Genomic DNA, 15,468 nt, shown 5'->3' with positions numbered 1-15,468 from the left:
ATTGCCCATGAATTATCTAACCTTGACCCTCTCTGCCTAAAGGTGGGAGTTTTTAGTTATTCAAATGACCCAGAGCCCAAAACTACTGAATTCACTTTGTTCCTGGGAAAGATAGAGATGTCTGCTACCTGTTCCACAAGTTTGGGTGAGCATTCCAAAGGAGAGAAATATGCTGACCTTACCCTGTTATTGCTTTCCTTATAGCAAAAAAACGTGGGTCAGTTACAGCTTTCTTGATGAATCTATGACAATGGGGAAAAGGCATTTTCTTAAATGTTCCCTCTACTCTCTTATGTGCAGCACTAGAGACTTGTGAATTAAAATGACGAAAGACAGATTAACAAGAAAAAAAGGCATACAGATTTCATTGCAGTTCATATTTTTTTACTGCACAGGGACTTCACAGGAAAGAAGTAAGAAAGGGCAATAAATTGTAGAGAAGCAGCTAGACCAGGGGTGTCAAACTCATTTTCACTGGGGCCACATCAGTCTCGAGGTTGCCTGCAAAGGGCCAAAATAATTTTAGGGCTGTATAAATGGAACTTCCTTAACTGTTGAGGAGTTGAAATTACATTTAGATGCCTCCCTTTGAAGGCAACCACAAGGCAGATGTGGCCCCCAGTGAAAACGAGTCTGACACCCCTGGACTAGACAAAGGGCAATGAATTGTAGAGAAGCAACTGGACGAAGGGAAGAGGGGTGAGGGCTTCATGGGATGTATCCAGCCTCTGATTCCCTGATTATCTGGAAAGGATCTAACACTAGAAATAGTCTGAATTAATTTCCAGTACCACAATTCTAAGAAGTTGTATGATGTTGTAAAGATATTCAATGTGGGCTTTTAGGGGCAATAAATTGTGAGAAAGCAACTGGGAAATACAACAAGTGCATGAGGAAAGCTAATGTAAGTTATTCTAGTAAAGTTTGTTTATGCAGACTCCTCTGAGGGGCGGCCCTCCCTCTCCAGTGATGTGGCCACTCTCCTCATCCTGGTAGTGGAGCAGGGGGAAACTTGGAGTCACCTTTGCAAAGGGAGATCTACGGCCTACTTTTAGGTATATAAGGGGAGGGCAAAGAACTCTTCCTGTACTTGTTGAGCCTCAATTTCCTCCAGCTCAAATTAATTCTTAGTCCAAAGTGGCATATGTGAGGGTACATATTATCAACCACTTCATTATATACATACATACACACCCACTATGTATTATTTGGAACTATTTTAAAAGCAAATATCAGAAGCCCATAACAAATTCACTCAAAAAAAACCCAAACACTATTGATTCACTTACCCGAAAATGACCCAAATATCCATTAACTAGTAAATGGATAAACAAAATGTGGTAAATCCATATAATAAAATATCACTTGGTCGTGAAAACTAATGACATAATGATGTGTGCTACAACATGAGTGAACCTTATAAACAACCACCATCTTTTCTTCACTGCTATATTCAACTTTCAATCCAATTATCCCACAGTTCTCACTCTTCATAAACATTCACTTGGCTTCGTATTTGGAGCTACTTTTTCAGCCTAGATTCCACAGTTTCATCTCTATAGTAATTCCTCTGCAACTATACACAACTCCTTTGGTCCCCTCTCCCTTTGTCATTCATGCGTAGTGTCTCCGCTTAAGCTGACATAGTAAAATACTATAGACAGGGTGGATCAAACAACAGATATGTGTTTTTCATAGTTCTGGAGTGTAGAAGTCCCAGATCAAGGTTCAGCAGGATTGGTTCCTGGTTAGAACTGTCTTCTTGGCTGGTAAATGACCTCCTTCTCCCTGTGTCCTCACATGGCAGAGAGAGAGACAGACAGAGAGAGAGAGAGAGAGCACCATTTTGATGGCATTCCACCCAAAAGAGCTAAGAGCCAAGACAAGAATATCTTAGCAGTAAAAAACTGTGCTGCAGACCACCAGGAGCAAAAGCTGGGAAAATCACAAAAAGTCACCTCAGAAGGACCCACATAAACAAACTGTGCAGTTTAGTGATCCCGGCATAGGTCACCAGCCAACCCACAAACACACCCTACATCATAGCCAACCTTTGGATATCTGCTGTAATGGTGGAGGTGAAAACCAGCCAGTGTTAGTCAAGTAAGAACTCCATTGGCTCCAGAAATTGAACTCTTTCATCCCTCTTCCACTCTCTCCTCCCATGTCCCAATCCTGGGATTATAGAGGCAGGACAAAGCTAAACAAATTTTAAAAATGAAAGAACAAATTGTACCTTTACTTCACTTCTCTGGACAAGTGGAACAAAGAGGTCTTGAACTATATGTGAAACTTCTGGCTTCCTGCTTAGCAAACAGAAATCTGGGAAGAGCATCCCACCTTTAAACAATCATAAAAATAACAACTGTAACAACAAAGCCAGACGATCCAAAAATTCACAGCTCTTCCAGAACCCATCAGAGACTTAGAGTGACAGAGCAATCAAGTAATGTGAATTCTGAAAAAAAAAAAAAGAGCTTCCAAAGAGAGACAGGAAATGAGTTTTCTCTTACCAGGAACAGTCACCAACAAACATTGGTAAGAAGAATTCAACTATATTTTTAAACCACTTTCTAAAAGCCAGGTGTGGGCTGAGAGAATATAGAACCCCTGAGGACTGCACACATAAGAGGAACTCACAACCATTCACAGGCTCTTCTCTGTGGGCCTTACCGAGTGCTCACAAAAAAAGACTAGGGTAACAGCAAGTGTCCTGAGAAACTGTCCCTCACAGTGCCTGGAAAGGAGGGCAACAGCTGATGTGAGAAAATCAGAAGCCCCACTAGATCCTTCTGCTGTATCACTCCATAGAAATATAGACCTAATGTGCTGTGGGAAGGTAACTAATACTGCCACCCCTGAGACACTGTGAAACCCTATTGCAGATGGGAAAAGGAACCCTTTACCTCTAGGGAAGGACAGACTACATGCTGGATCCAGAGTTACAGTGGCAAGAGAGACAGGAGCACTGAGAATGCTACTCCACCCAACATGCAGGCACACAGTACCTTTCTAAGACTGAAAGGTTAGTTAATCAGAACAGCAGAAAACATCATCATTCCCCTCACCTCCCACCTCCAGGGTAACAAGCTTCTAGTAACAAGAAATAGTTTCTACTGCTGGGAAAGAGGAAAGAGTTTGGAGAGATACCCTCTCTGAGGAGCAGTGTAAAAGAAAGCAGGAAGCAGGAAACTCAGATCAGTTCTGAAGCAAATTTAATGAAAGGACTGTTTACAGACAGGAAGGCAGATTCTGAAACTAACAATGAGGAATGCTAAAATGCTGAAGAAGGAGCAACAGTGGAAAACTGTTAAGCCTTAAAGCAGCAAGAAGAAACAGTGTGATTGGAGAGATAGCACCAAGTAAGCAGGGCCACCTGACAGGTGCTCTAGTGACAGATGAATGCAGTCACTGCCACACATAAAAGAATTATAGATTTGTATTTTAAGTTTCTCTCTTCTCTTGCCCCCTGATCTCCAGCTGGTGTCTCCCAATGGCTGACCCAACCAAAACTCAGAGGGCCAGGAGTGTTGCAGGCGCTGGAGTGTTGCAATCCATAAATCAATCCCTGTGGCACAGAGCAGAACCAAGAAGGGTAGAGAATGGATGGAGGGGGTGTAAATGGAAAATAACCAATGCAATACAACCTAACTTTCCTCTTGCATCAACACTGACTCCATCTCCATAGATTTGGTAGCCTCTCCCTCCTCAGAACTCAGACCCAGGCCTTCTCCCCTTTTCTTTTTACCTTCTCTCTAGGTAATATCTGTGTTTCCATGGCTTGTGATGCCCTTGGCGTACGCATGTGCCAGCGTACACAAATGTACGCTGATCACTCGTACATTTATATTACTCTAGTCCTCTCCTTGGATACGACACTCAGATGGAACCATTTTGACAGCTGCTCTTGGGTGTCTCTGACACTGCATTTACAAGCCATCTAAGCATGTTAATCATCTTAATTCCTCTCTCTCTCAGTGTCCAGTTATCAACAAGTCCTACAATTCCAACACTAAAATATATCCCAAATCCGTCTATCCTTTCTCCTTGTCACTCTTGCCACCATATTACTCCTGATCCCTACATTCCTCTCTTGCCCTCCTCCAATCCATTCTGGACTTGGCAGCCAAAGGGCCCATATTAAAATGTAGACTAGATTATGCTACTTCCCTGTTTAAACTTTCCAGTACCGTCCTCCCCTACCTCATCTTTGCCAAATTCCTGCTTACTACTCTCTAGCCACACTGGCTTTTCCTAGTCCTCATGAAAGCAAAAACCTTCCTGACTCAGGGGTAACCCTCTGCTCCCAACCTGTTGCACACACCTGGCCTCCATGTTTCAGAAGCTATCTCCTCATACTTCGGGGGGCTTAGATGTTTCATCTTCAAGAAGGCTTTCCCTAGCCACCTTATTTGAAGTTCACCCTCCTCCCACTATTCCCTATCTTTGTACCTAGGTTATTTCCTTCTTAGCATTATTTTTTATAAATAAACTCTATTTTTCTGTCTATTAATTTGGTTATGTTTTTTGTCTCTCATACTAGACTGCAAGCTCCATAAAGGGATTATTATGCTCTCTGACTGTCTTGACATGATTATCTCCCCTGAACCTAGCATAGTACCTGTCATAAAACAGATATAAAATAAACATGGGCAAAAGTAGGTTTACAGTTGTGACTATGCGAAACACAGAGTTTATTCTTGTAAATTATTTTTTATTAATTGTTGTATTATTTCCCATACAAACAACTCTCAAACTACTTTGGAGATCCAAGGTGGCAAAGGAGTAAATAGAAGGTACACTAACCTCTTCCTAGGACCAATCTGGAATTACAACTAAACTATAGAGAAATCATCCTCAAAAAACAACTGAACACTTGCTGGAGAGAAGCCTTATAACCAAGGACAAACAGAAGAAACCACATCACCACAACAAGACTGGTAATGAGTGTGGAGGAGGCACAAGAGGGCTATCTGGGCTCCCACGGGTGGCAGCTGAAGCTCCAGAGGGATATTTCAGTTGCCTGGAGGCTCCCTCTGAGAAGCGTGGGGTCTAAACCGCAAGCTGGCTCCCTAGCCTACAGTACCAGAGCCAGAAAGGAACCCAGATAACATCCAGCTGTGAAAAGCAACAGGATTTCTATCTGCCAGGGAGAGAAGACTAGAGATGTGGAGAGCCTCTTAAAAGGCCAACACAAAAAATTTCATTTGCAGCCACTTACCCTGGGCTCTGGCAGAGGGAGGGCAGAGTGCACTAGAGATGTGTGAGGAGAGACTGGGATTGGCACCTCTTGGGAGAGCACTGAAGGAACAGCCACCAGGATTCCTCTGCTGAGTCATTCCCCATACTGCAGGAGCCATCTTTCTCAGGCAAAACACTCCCCTCCAAGTAGCATCAGCCTGAAGGGAAACAATAGCCCTGCCTGCATGAACTACTCTGCCCCACCCTATGGCAGTTAAGCCCAGCTGCTTACAGCTTGGTTAGCTTAACAACTGATCAGTTCAACAGCTGATTAGTTTCGCAGCTAAGGGGGATAATACAAAGGAGTAAAACTGGGAAAACAAGAAAACAGACCAAAAATGAAAGAACAAGAGAATTCTCCATAACAAGAACTAGATGAAATGGAGGCAAGCAATTCATCAGCTAGAGAGTTTAGAGTAATGATTATAAGGATACTCAACTGCATGACAAAAAAAATGTAGAGACCATAAAAAAGGATCAGTCAGAAATAAAGGCTGCAATATCTGAAATAAATAATACACTGGAAGGAATAAACAGTAGGTTAGATGAAGCCAAGGATCAAATCAGTGACTTGGAAGACGAGATAGGAAAAAAAACAGGCAGAGCAGCAAGAAGAAAAAAGAATTCATAAAATGCATACAGCTTAAGAAGCATTATGGACAGGATGAAGTGTAACAACATTTGCATCATGGGAATACCAGAAGGAAAAGAGAGTAAGCAAGGGATGGAGAACCTATTTGAAGAAATAATGACCAAAAACTTTTCTAATCTGGTGAAAGGAAAAGACACACAAGTCCAGGAAGCTCAGAGTCCCAAAATATTAAAAATGCATCTGTCTTTTGATCCAGCTATCCCACTTCTGGGAATATATCCAAAGGGACCCAAAACATTGACTTGAAAGAACATAAGCACTCCTATTTCATTGCAGTGTTATTTACAATCACCAAGGTATAAAAGCAGCCCAAGTGTACATCAGTAGATCAGTGAGTAAAACAACTATGGGACATTACATAATGGAAAGGCAATTCTTTCCATTTCTTGGCCATAAAAAAAAAAGACAATTTTACCTTTTGTGACAATATGGATGGACCTGGAAAACATTATGCTAAATGAAATAAGCCAGTCAGGGAAAGACTAATACCACAGGATGTCACTCAAATAGGGAATCTAATGAACAAACTGAACTAACAAGGAAAACGAGGACAGACTCATAGATGGAGAGCAGAAAGCAGCCAGTTGTGGGGGTTGTAGTTTAGGGGGTGGAGGGATTGAACAAAAAAGAAAGAACTCATGGACATTGACAGGAGTGTCATGATTGCTTGGAATTTGGGTATGAGGGGACTAAACAGTAATGGAAAAACACAATAAAGATTAAACCAATTAAAAAAAAATAAACTTACTTTTGCTCCACCACATATTATAACACCTTATTTCTATGTGGCAGAGATTATGCTTAGCTCCAAAAAAATACATTTGCATTTAAATCTGCATAACAACCCTGAGAGGTAGGTATTATTATTATTATTATTCTCATTTTACAAATGAGGAATCTGAGTCATAGGAAGGGTAAGCAACTTACCAAGAATAATATGTGACACAGGTGAGTTTCCAACCTATCTCATGCCAGAGCTAGCATTTTTAACCACTATGAAATATCCACTACCACACACATCTCCAGGGATGATGTAATGGCTATATGGATTTATCAATAAAGTGGAAGGACAGACATAGATTGTAGCCAGAAGGCAGCCCGAGCAAGTAAGAGAGGATAGTATTGAAGTTGAGCCCCAATTGACACACGGGAGGGAATGTGTGCCGAGGACAAAGAATCATACATGCAAAGACACAGTCAGGAGACAAGGTGGTGTGTCAGAGGGGAACAAGTAGTTCAGCTTACTGGGAGTATAAAATGAGGAGAGGGAAGGAAAGTAGTACAGTAATAAGTCAAAATTAATGAGTCACTACAGGAAATATTTATAGTCCTCACAAAGTAGTTTTGACTTTATTCTGTAGATTAAGGATTTAAGAAGCCACTGAAGAAATTTAATTAGGATGAAGGCACAGCTAGGTTTGTGGTTTAGAAAGATCCCTCTGGCAATGGTGAAGGCTTTCTTTCTTAAAGTTGGGTATGCTACATTCTTTCAGAGAAAAAATTTTCATGGACCCTCTCAGTGTTTGCTGATACTTTTTATTATGTTCCTTAAATGTGTACATATACATTACAAGACATAAAAACTCCTTATATAGGGTCTAAACCAAACTATAAGCCAAGTTAAATTTTAATTCATAATGTAATGATGTTTTACTTAAAATTGCTACTCAGAGTGTAACCATTTTGATGCAGGTTCACTGAAGTTTAAAGAAAAAAAAATCTGAGAAACATTTCTGTTGTGTTTAATTAGGTTACCTTTAATGCCTTCTAGAGTTATAGGTAAAGAAGTTCCTTTTAAATTATATTTTGTCTGTCAAAATATAATTGGAAGAACTATACTTCTAGACTGTGACATCCAGATCAAACCTCATAGATAATGCTTCAGTAGTTATAACCACAAGAATTTCAACTTTTAATATTTTTGCTTTTCTGTTATTCTTAAAATGTTTAATATAAACATAGTCTGGATCACCTGTATGACTACTTTATAACAAAGCTCTAGCACAAGATTTCAGTATCAACATTTGCCTTTATGATTCAATTACTGCCATTTCAACTATTTTGGATTGGTGTGAGGAAACAGGTGGGTTTAATGTATAAATGCTGCTTTCCAGCATTTCCAGTTGTATGAAAGCTAACTGATCTGTAAGGGTCTGAAGGGAAGAAGATTATTAAGTATTTCGAATAAAGGAAACTAGAGAGAAAATTAAGAAAAGGTTAGATCCAAGTTGTATCTACCACAACTTGGAGTGCTGATGATGTGCCAGATACTGCGATAAACACCTTACAACTTTTGTCATGTTTAATCTTTGCAAAAACCCTTTGAGATTCATATTATTATCCACTTCTATAGATGGGGAAACTGAGGCTTAGAGAGACAGGAACAGACAAGTAAATGACAGAGCCAAGACTGGGACCACTTAGGACTAACTTCAGGTCTATGCTCTGAACTATTAGGCAATACTGCCTGAATGAAAATGATTATACAGTATTAAGTACATTGCCAAAAGGCGATTTAGTATTGTTATTTTATAAACCCAAAGTCATGTTGAATTTTGGCAAATAGATTCTGATAGATTTGTCATTATCACAGGTTTCAATGGATTGGTCTTGAAAATACTGCTGCAACATAAAGTAAAATCAAAGGTAGAGGAAGAGGCAAAAAATACCTTAACACTGAATAGCCATAAATAGAGTTAGTAGTAATACCTTCTACTGATATAGAAAGTTCAAATCAGTGATAATAGATCATGAAAGCAAGGTGTCAAGTAGCTGCTTTGTCACCAAATCATTTGTCTGTTTGGAGTTCAACATTTTTAGTTCTTAAAATCATGTCTGAGTGTGTGTTGCATTTTGTTGTTCCAGTTTCTTTGGGGGGAGGGGTTTATAACCTTAAAAGACAAATATGACTCTCAGAATTTAAAAAAATAATAATAATCGATTCATTCAAGGAACCACATAAAGGTTTTTCCAACGGCCTGGATTAGGAGGGGTGGGAGAAATCTATCCACTCCTTAAAATTTATCAAACTCAAATTTCAGAAACATTTTCCAAAATTGAGTTGGGCCTAGAAAATATTAACATTTGAATTAAAGGGGCAGTGAAATAAATTACTAAAGAGTAACAATGAAAATGAAGATGAATCAGAAATTATGATATAAAGATACCTAAAATGATATAGATAAAAAAGAAATTAACTTACTAAAATAAATTAACATAAAGCAGTAATATGTTTGTTGTGTGAAATTTATAAAGTAAACACCAGGGCACAGTGGGGAGATGAAGATCTCTTGTTATGTGGGGTCCACCACAAAAGTTCTAATTCTCAACTCACAGAAGCCAAATAACAATAATGTGTTCTCTGACGACTTCTATTACTACTCCATATGTCATATATTTACTCTACTTATTTAACATATTATTGTAGAACTTTCTTTTAAACGATAGCCCAAAAAAGCGCATTATTTTTCTAATTGCCTTTCATTGGCAAATATTCAGAAGAAAGGCAGGTTGTCGCAACCTCATTCAAATAGGTTTGACCCTCTCTGGCTCTCGTAGAAAGCGTCCAGGGTATCCCAGTCCCCGGAGTTTCCCCGGCGCTAAGGAAATGAAACTGCAACAGGCTCCGCCCCACCACCCGCAAAGTGAGCCAATCAGACCGCAGCCCGGACTGACCGCGTGCCGGGTGTCATGGCGGCTTGCAGGCAATGCTGCTCTTGCCTCCGGGTCCGGCCGCTGGGCGACAGTCCCTTCCGTCTGCTCGGCCGGAATCGGGCACTAACGCAGTTGCAAGTGCGAGCACTATGGGGTGGCGCGGGATCTCGTGCCGTGACCGTGGACTTAGGCAACAGGTAAGGAACGACGTGCATTCTTTGCCCTTTCACAAGGCATTGTGTTTGGCCAGCACAAGTACATTTATCTCTCAGGGTAGGAGTCTGGCAACCCAGGTCTCTTTCCCCTCTTTAACTCCAGCCTAAATTCCAAGTTTCCCTTTCCGGGTTTGGAGTCTGTCTCTCTCTGTCTCAGACTCGTGTCCTTTGCTTCTTGGCTCTCCATCCTGCCCTGTTGCGGGCTTCCCTTCTTCACCTGAGTCTGACCAACTGACTTCCATTCTCTGCAATTTCGAGGAGTCCTGGACCCTGAAATGTGAAACATCCCACCTCAGGATAATGAGCTGACAGTGGATGCGTACGTCATGCAGCCCATTTTCTTGCCTAAGAGCGTAGCCAGTATGATCCTGAGTATGAAGGAAACGCCAGTCATATGATACACTCTTTAAAAACCTGTAGTAAAGGTACTATTACGCCCATTTTTATAGTTAAGAAAGCAGAGGTTCAGTAATGGTTAACTTTCTAAGAGTCAACAAAGCCAATACTATGAGACTGTAAATTTTGAACTAGTGTTTCTCTGTTGCAAACCCCGTACTTTTTCCAGGGTTCTGTTGCCAGAATTCACGTCTAAAATTAGTTTAAAAGATTCTATTTGAATCATTTTTAAAAGAAATGAAACTGTTAATGTCCATGTTATATGTACACATACATACAGACACACTTTTTACACGTACTTAAAAAATTATTTTTACCCTAGCCCTGGCTGGCTTAGCTCAGTGGATTGAGCGCAGGCTGCGAACCAAAGCATTGCAGGTTCTATTCCCAGTCAGGGCACATGGTTGGGTTGCAGGCCACGGCCCCCAGCAACCGCACGTTGATGTTTCTCTCTCTCTTTTTCTCCCTCCCTTCCCTCTCTAAAACTAACTAAATAAATAAATAAAATCTTTAAAAAATTGTTTTTACCCTAGTTCATATGAAAAACCAAAACATCTGGCTTTAAACCAAGGCCTTTCTCCCTTAACCTACTGAATGATTGATCTTGAACAAATTACTTTACCTTCTTATTCACAAAATGAGAAGACTGGACTAGATCAAGAGTCTGCCAACTTTTTCCGTAAGGGACCAAATAGTAATTAGTTTAGACTTTGTGGGCTGCATACTGTCTGTCACATTTTCGTGTGTGTGTGTGTACAAATCCTTTAAATATGTAGACACATCCTTAGCTGAAAGGTTGTACAGAAACAGGGTATAGTTTGTTGACCTCTAGACCATATGATCTATAAGGCTTTTTCCACCTCTGGCATTCTTCAATTCTGATTTTTTGAGGGAGAAGGTATTCTTCTATTCTTCAAGGACTGAACAAATGCCCCAGAACATTACATGCAACAGACACCTACTATGTGCTAGACACTAGGGACTCAAAGCAACAAAATCAGCTCCTGCCCTCCAGATTTTCCATAAATAATCGACCTTGAGTCTTTTATTTATTAGTCAAAAAAATAAAGCTCTTTTGTAGCTAGTTCTTTTTAAACCTGTGTTATGTATTGTAACAACTAGATTCATAAGTAGCAACACTGCTGAGTAAGGTTTTTTATCTTTGTTACAAGATGTTGTTTGCAACATTTAATGGGTGACTACCATGCACTTTACATTTGCTATCATGTGAATTTACAGTGCCTGAGGAAGTTTTATAGTATTGTGGTATTTTTCAGATATGTATTTAATACAGTAACTTTTGAGGCAACTGTTTAATTTTCATTTCAATAAGCTTTCATTGAGTATCTACTATATATAGGGCTCTGTATGAAGAAGTAACAAACACAGGTACAGTCCTGGGAAAATCACTGTGGCAGAGGTACTAACAGGGTATCATATCAAGTGAACACAGGCATATTTATCCCATGCTAAAGCTTCCCATAGAGAGTGAATATTGAAGGGCAAGGAGAAAGTAGCAGAGAAAGTGCAAGTGCAATTGCAGAGGTGAGAGAGTGCCTTTGAGTAGCTACAAATAACTCACTGGATGTAGCAAAAAGTGAAATGTGAGTTTAGCAATGAAGGTGAGCCCAAATGACAAGGCTACATCATAAAGGTGATTTTTGGTTTGTTTAGTTTAGTATTACTGAATTTTTTTTTTTGGTGGATGCTGAAGGAAGATGTTTCTGAAAATGTTCTTTAAGTATCTCCCTGTAGTTCTACTTCCCATGGCACATGGTTCCTCTCTTCCCCTTCCCACTTCCCGAGCTACCTTCTCCCACTCCTCTTTCCACCAATAGAATCTCCTTGTTCATCTTATTCTTTTTACTATTTATTTCTTCAAATGCATTTTTGGATTAGGTATTCACTCACATGGTTGAACATTTAAAAAGCTCAAAAATCTCCTTCGCATATAGTTCCATGGCCACCAGTTCCAATTCACAGAGGACACCGATGTGTTGTCCATCTTATATGTAGTATTTGGAGATGTTTTGTGCATAAAGTACTGATTTCAGCTATAGGTTTGTGGGAGTCTACTTAATGCTACAGCGTGACTGGTTCTGAGCATCACATTCACCCCTCCTACTATTCCAGCTCTAGCCTCATCTCTTCCCCTCATCATTCCATCTGTTAGCGGATGCCATCTTATTGTGGAATGTCATAACATTATGTCTAACACATTGAACAAAAATAGAAACCCAACCAGAATTCCTCAGATATTTATTGTGGTTAAAAAAAAATCTCCATAACATTTCAAGGTCAGGGCTGATAGTACAAATGTACGTGTTATCCTGACTTTCAAACTGAATAAAATGAGTCTAACCGAGTAAATAAACATGCTTTTCACAAACTTAGGCTTCTGTCAAAATAATGGATGGCAATATTAAGAGTCGTCCATTCATCCCTTTGACATGTGATGGATAAAGTAATCTTACTTGGGGTAGGGAATTGGGAGGGGGGTGTGCACACATGTATATTTTCTTACAGATTTCTGAGCACTGGACTATGTTAGAATGTTTCTAAGGCTGATCTCATGGGTCTGAACATCTCCCTAATTATCGTCAGGAGTCACTGAGGTAATTGGCCTCACAGTACTCTCTCATGAATTATGGACTCTGACAGGATTTGCCTGTCTGTTTCAAGCCCTTGTACACTTTGAAGAAACTGGGAAATAAGGCTGACAATGCTGCCTAATTCATATACTGTATAAGATAGCTTTATTAAGTTACACATTTTAAATAGGTAAATTGTATGGTATATGAATTATACCATACAGTTTAAAATGTACAGTTCAATGATTTTTAGTATAGTCATAGAGATTTCTGAACATCACCGATAATCAGTTTTAGAAAGAACACTTTCATCACCTAAAAAAGAAACCTCTTATCATTAGCAGTAACTTCTCATTTGTCCGCAGACACCACAGCCCCAGGCAACCACTAATATACTTTGTGTTTCTGTGGATTTGCCTATCCCAGGCATTTCCTATAAATAAAATCAAATGATAGGTTGTCATTTGTGACTGCCTTCTTTCACTTAGCATAATGTTTCCAAGGCCTATCCATATTATAGCATGTATCCTTTTTAATGGCTGAATAATATTCCATTGTATGGATTATAACACATTTCATTTATTTGTCAGTTGGTAGACTGTTGGGTTATTTCCATTTTGAGGCTATTAAGAATAATGCTGCTAAGAATGTTCATATGCAAATTTTTGCATGGATGTATGTTTTCATTTTTCGGGTATACAAGAGTAGAGTTGCTGGGTCGTATGTTACTTCTATGTTTAACCTTCTGAGGAATGGTCAGATTATTTCCCAAAGCAGGTACACCATTTTACATTTCAGTGTATGAGAGTTCCATTTCTCCACATCCTCACCAACGCATTCTCCTAGTACATAGGAATTTGTATCTCATTGCGGTGAAGTAGTATCTCATTGTGGGTTGTTGTTTTTTCTTTAAGATTTTATTTATTTATTTTAGATTGAGGAGAAGGGAAAGAGAAAGAAAGGGAGAGAAACATCAATGTGTGCTTGCCTCTCATGTGGGCCCCACCAGGGACCTGACCTGTAACCCAGGCATGTGCCCTGACTGAGAATCAAACCGGTGACCCCTTGGTTTGCAGTCCATGCTCAGTCCACTGAGCTATACCAGCCAGGGCTCATTGTGGTTTTGATTTACATTTCCCTGGTGGCTAATGATTTTGAGCATATTTTCATGTATTTATTGTCCATTTGTAGATCTTCTTTAGGGAGACATCCAGATCCTTTAGCAATTTTTTAAATTGGGTTGTGTTTTTCTTGTTGACTTGTGAGAATTCTTTACATATCCCAGGGACAAGTTCCTTGATTTACAAATATTTTCTCTGTGGGTTTTCTTTCCATTTTTTTAAATTAGACTTTATTTTTTAGAGCACTATTAGTTTCACAGCAAAATCAAGGGGGAAAGTACAGAGATTTCCCATTCACCCACTGCGCCCCACACACATAACTTTCTCAGCTCTCAACATCTCCCACCTTTCTTTTACTTTCCTTATGATATCCTGTGAAGCGTGGAAGTTTTTAATTTTGATGAAACCCAGTTTATTTTTTCTTTTGTCACTTGTGTTTTTGATGTCATGTATAAGAAGAATTAGAAGTTTGTGGAGATTTAGTTTCAGCTTTCATACTTAGATCTATGGTCTGTTTTGAATTAATTTTTATTCATAGTATAAGGAAGGGGTCCAACTTCATTAACTTTTTTGCATATGGATATCCAGTTATCCAGCACCATTGGTTGAAAAGACTCTTCCTTCCCCCATTGACTTGTCTTGGCACCATTGTTGAATATGAAGGTCTCTGGAGATAATTTTTGGAATACATATTGTCCTGAAAGCAATGGGGAAACTTTAAAGGATTTTAAGAAGGGAAATGATCCAGTTTGTGTGTTAAAAGGCTGCTTTAGTCAACAAGGCAAGGGATGAAGAGACTAAAGTAGGTAGTAAATGGGAATTAACATTTAGGAAGAGAGTTTCTGTACCCCCAAAATACTTTCATTCGGATTACTCCTGTGCCTTGGTTTCTGTATTTTTCCTTACATAGCTCTTAAATTCCCTTTGTACTTTTAATAATGATTATGAGCTCTATCCCTTGTTTGTTTGCTTGGTGGGGTCCTGTAGGACTGGTAACCTTTAGTTCATCTGTTGTTAGAGTCTTTGATTACTTTATACTAAGCTGGGAATTAAACTGATGATTTAAGTCCTTTTTCTATTGAATTTTTATCTTTTAAACAGAAAATTGGAAATATCTTCTGGAAAACTGGCCAGGTTTGCAGATGGCTCTGCTGTAGTGCAGGTAAAAAGTCCAGTTTGTACATTTTCATTTTTAAAAATGGTTATGGATACTGACTGGTACTGCATATTTTTACATCATGTAACTTTTTGGAATGATGACACTGGAAATAAATTCAGACCATTTCTAGTGTCAGAACTATTCTAGATAACCAGGTAGTCAGATGGTTGAATATGTTAAATGACTTTTAAGATGTCTTCCAAAGTTAGGGTTCTATTTTATTCTATTAATAAATTCTATAATGCTTTTCCTGAGAAAGTAATCTTACTGGTTTCTTCTATAGTAATATTTGGGATTTTTTTCTTTTGTGTAGCCTAAATTTTCACATAAGAAATAAAAATGTGATTGGATGAGCCTTTTTCCTTTTAGTTCTACTGCTTTTAAAAAGCTCGGTGACTGTTCTAATTTGGAACATGATCATGCAGAAGAGATCTAGATT

The 15,468-nt window shown here is 39.2% G+C and overlaps 1 protein-coding gene across 2 annotated transcripts in view; it reads left to right on the top strand.

Annotated features, from left to right (window-relative positions):
* Positions 1-9,555: 9,555 nt before the first annotated feature.
* Positions 9,556-15,468, top strand: part of PNPT1 (polyribonucleotide nucleotidyltransferase 1) — a 50,643-nt gene continuing 44,730 nt past the window's right edge. For both annotated transcript variants that reach the window (XM_036027984.1, XM_028515620.2), the window contains exons 1-2: positions 9,556-9,744; positions 14,972-15,032. In XM_036027984.1, coding sequence (XP_035883877.1) covers positions 9,601-9,744; positions 14,972-15,032 — 205 coding nt within the window. In that variant the 5' untranslated portion in view covers positions 9,556-9,600. The remainder of the gene's footprint in view (positions 9,745-14,971; positions 15,033-15,468) is intronic.

The sequence above is a fragment of the Phyllostomus discolor genome, chromosome 6 (assembly GCF_004126475.2).
Source record: "Phyllostomus discolor isolate MPI-MPIP mPhyDis1 chromosome 6, mPhyDis1.pri.v3, whole genome shotgun sequence".
Taxonomy (NCBI): domain Eukaryota; kingdom Metazoa; phylum Chordata; class Mammalia; order Chiroptera; family Phyllostomidae; genus Phyllostomus; species Phyllostomus discolor.
This window is presented reverse-complemented; position numbering and strand designations above follow the sequence as displayed.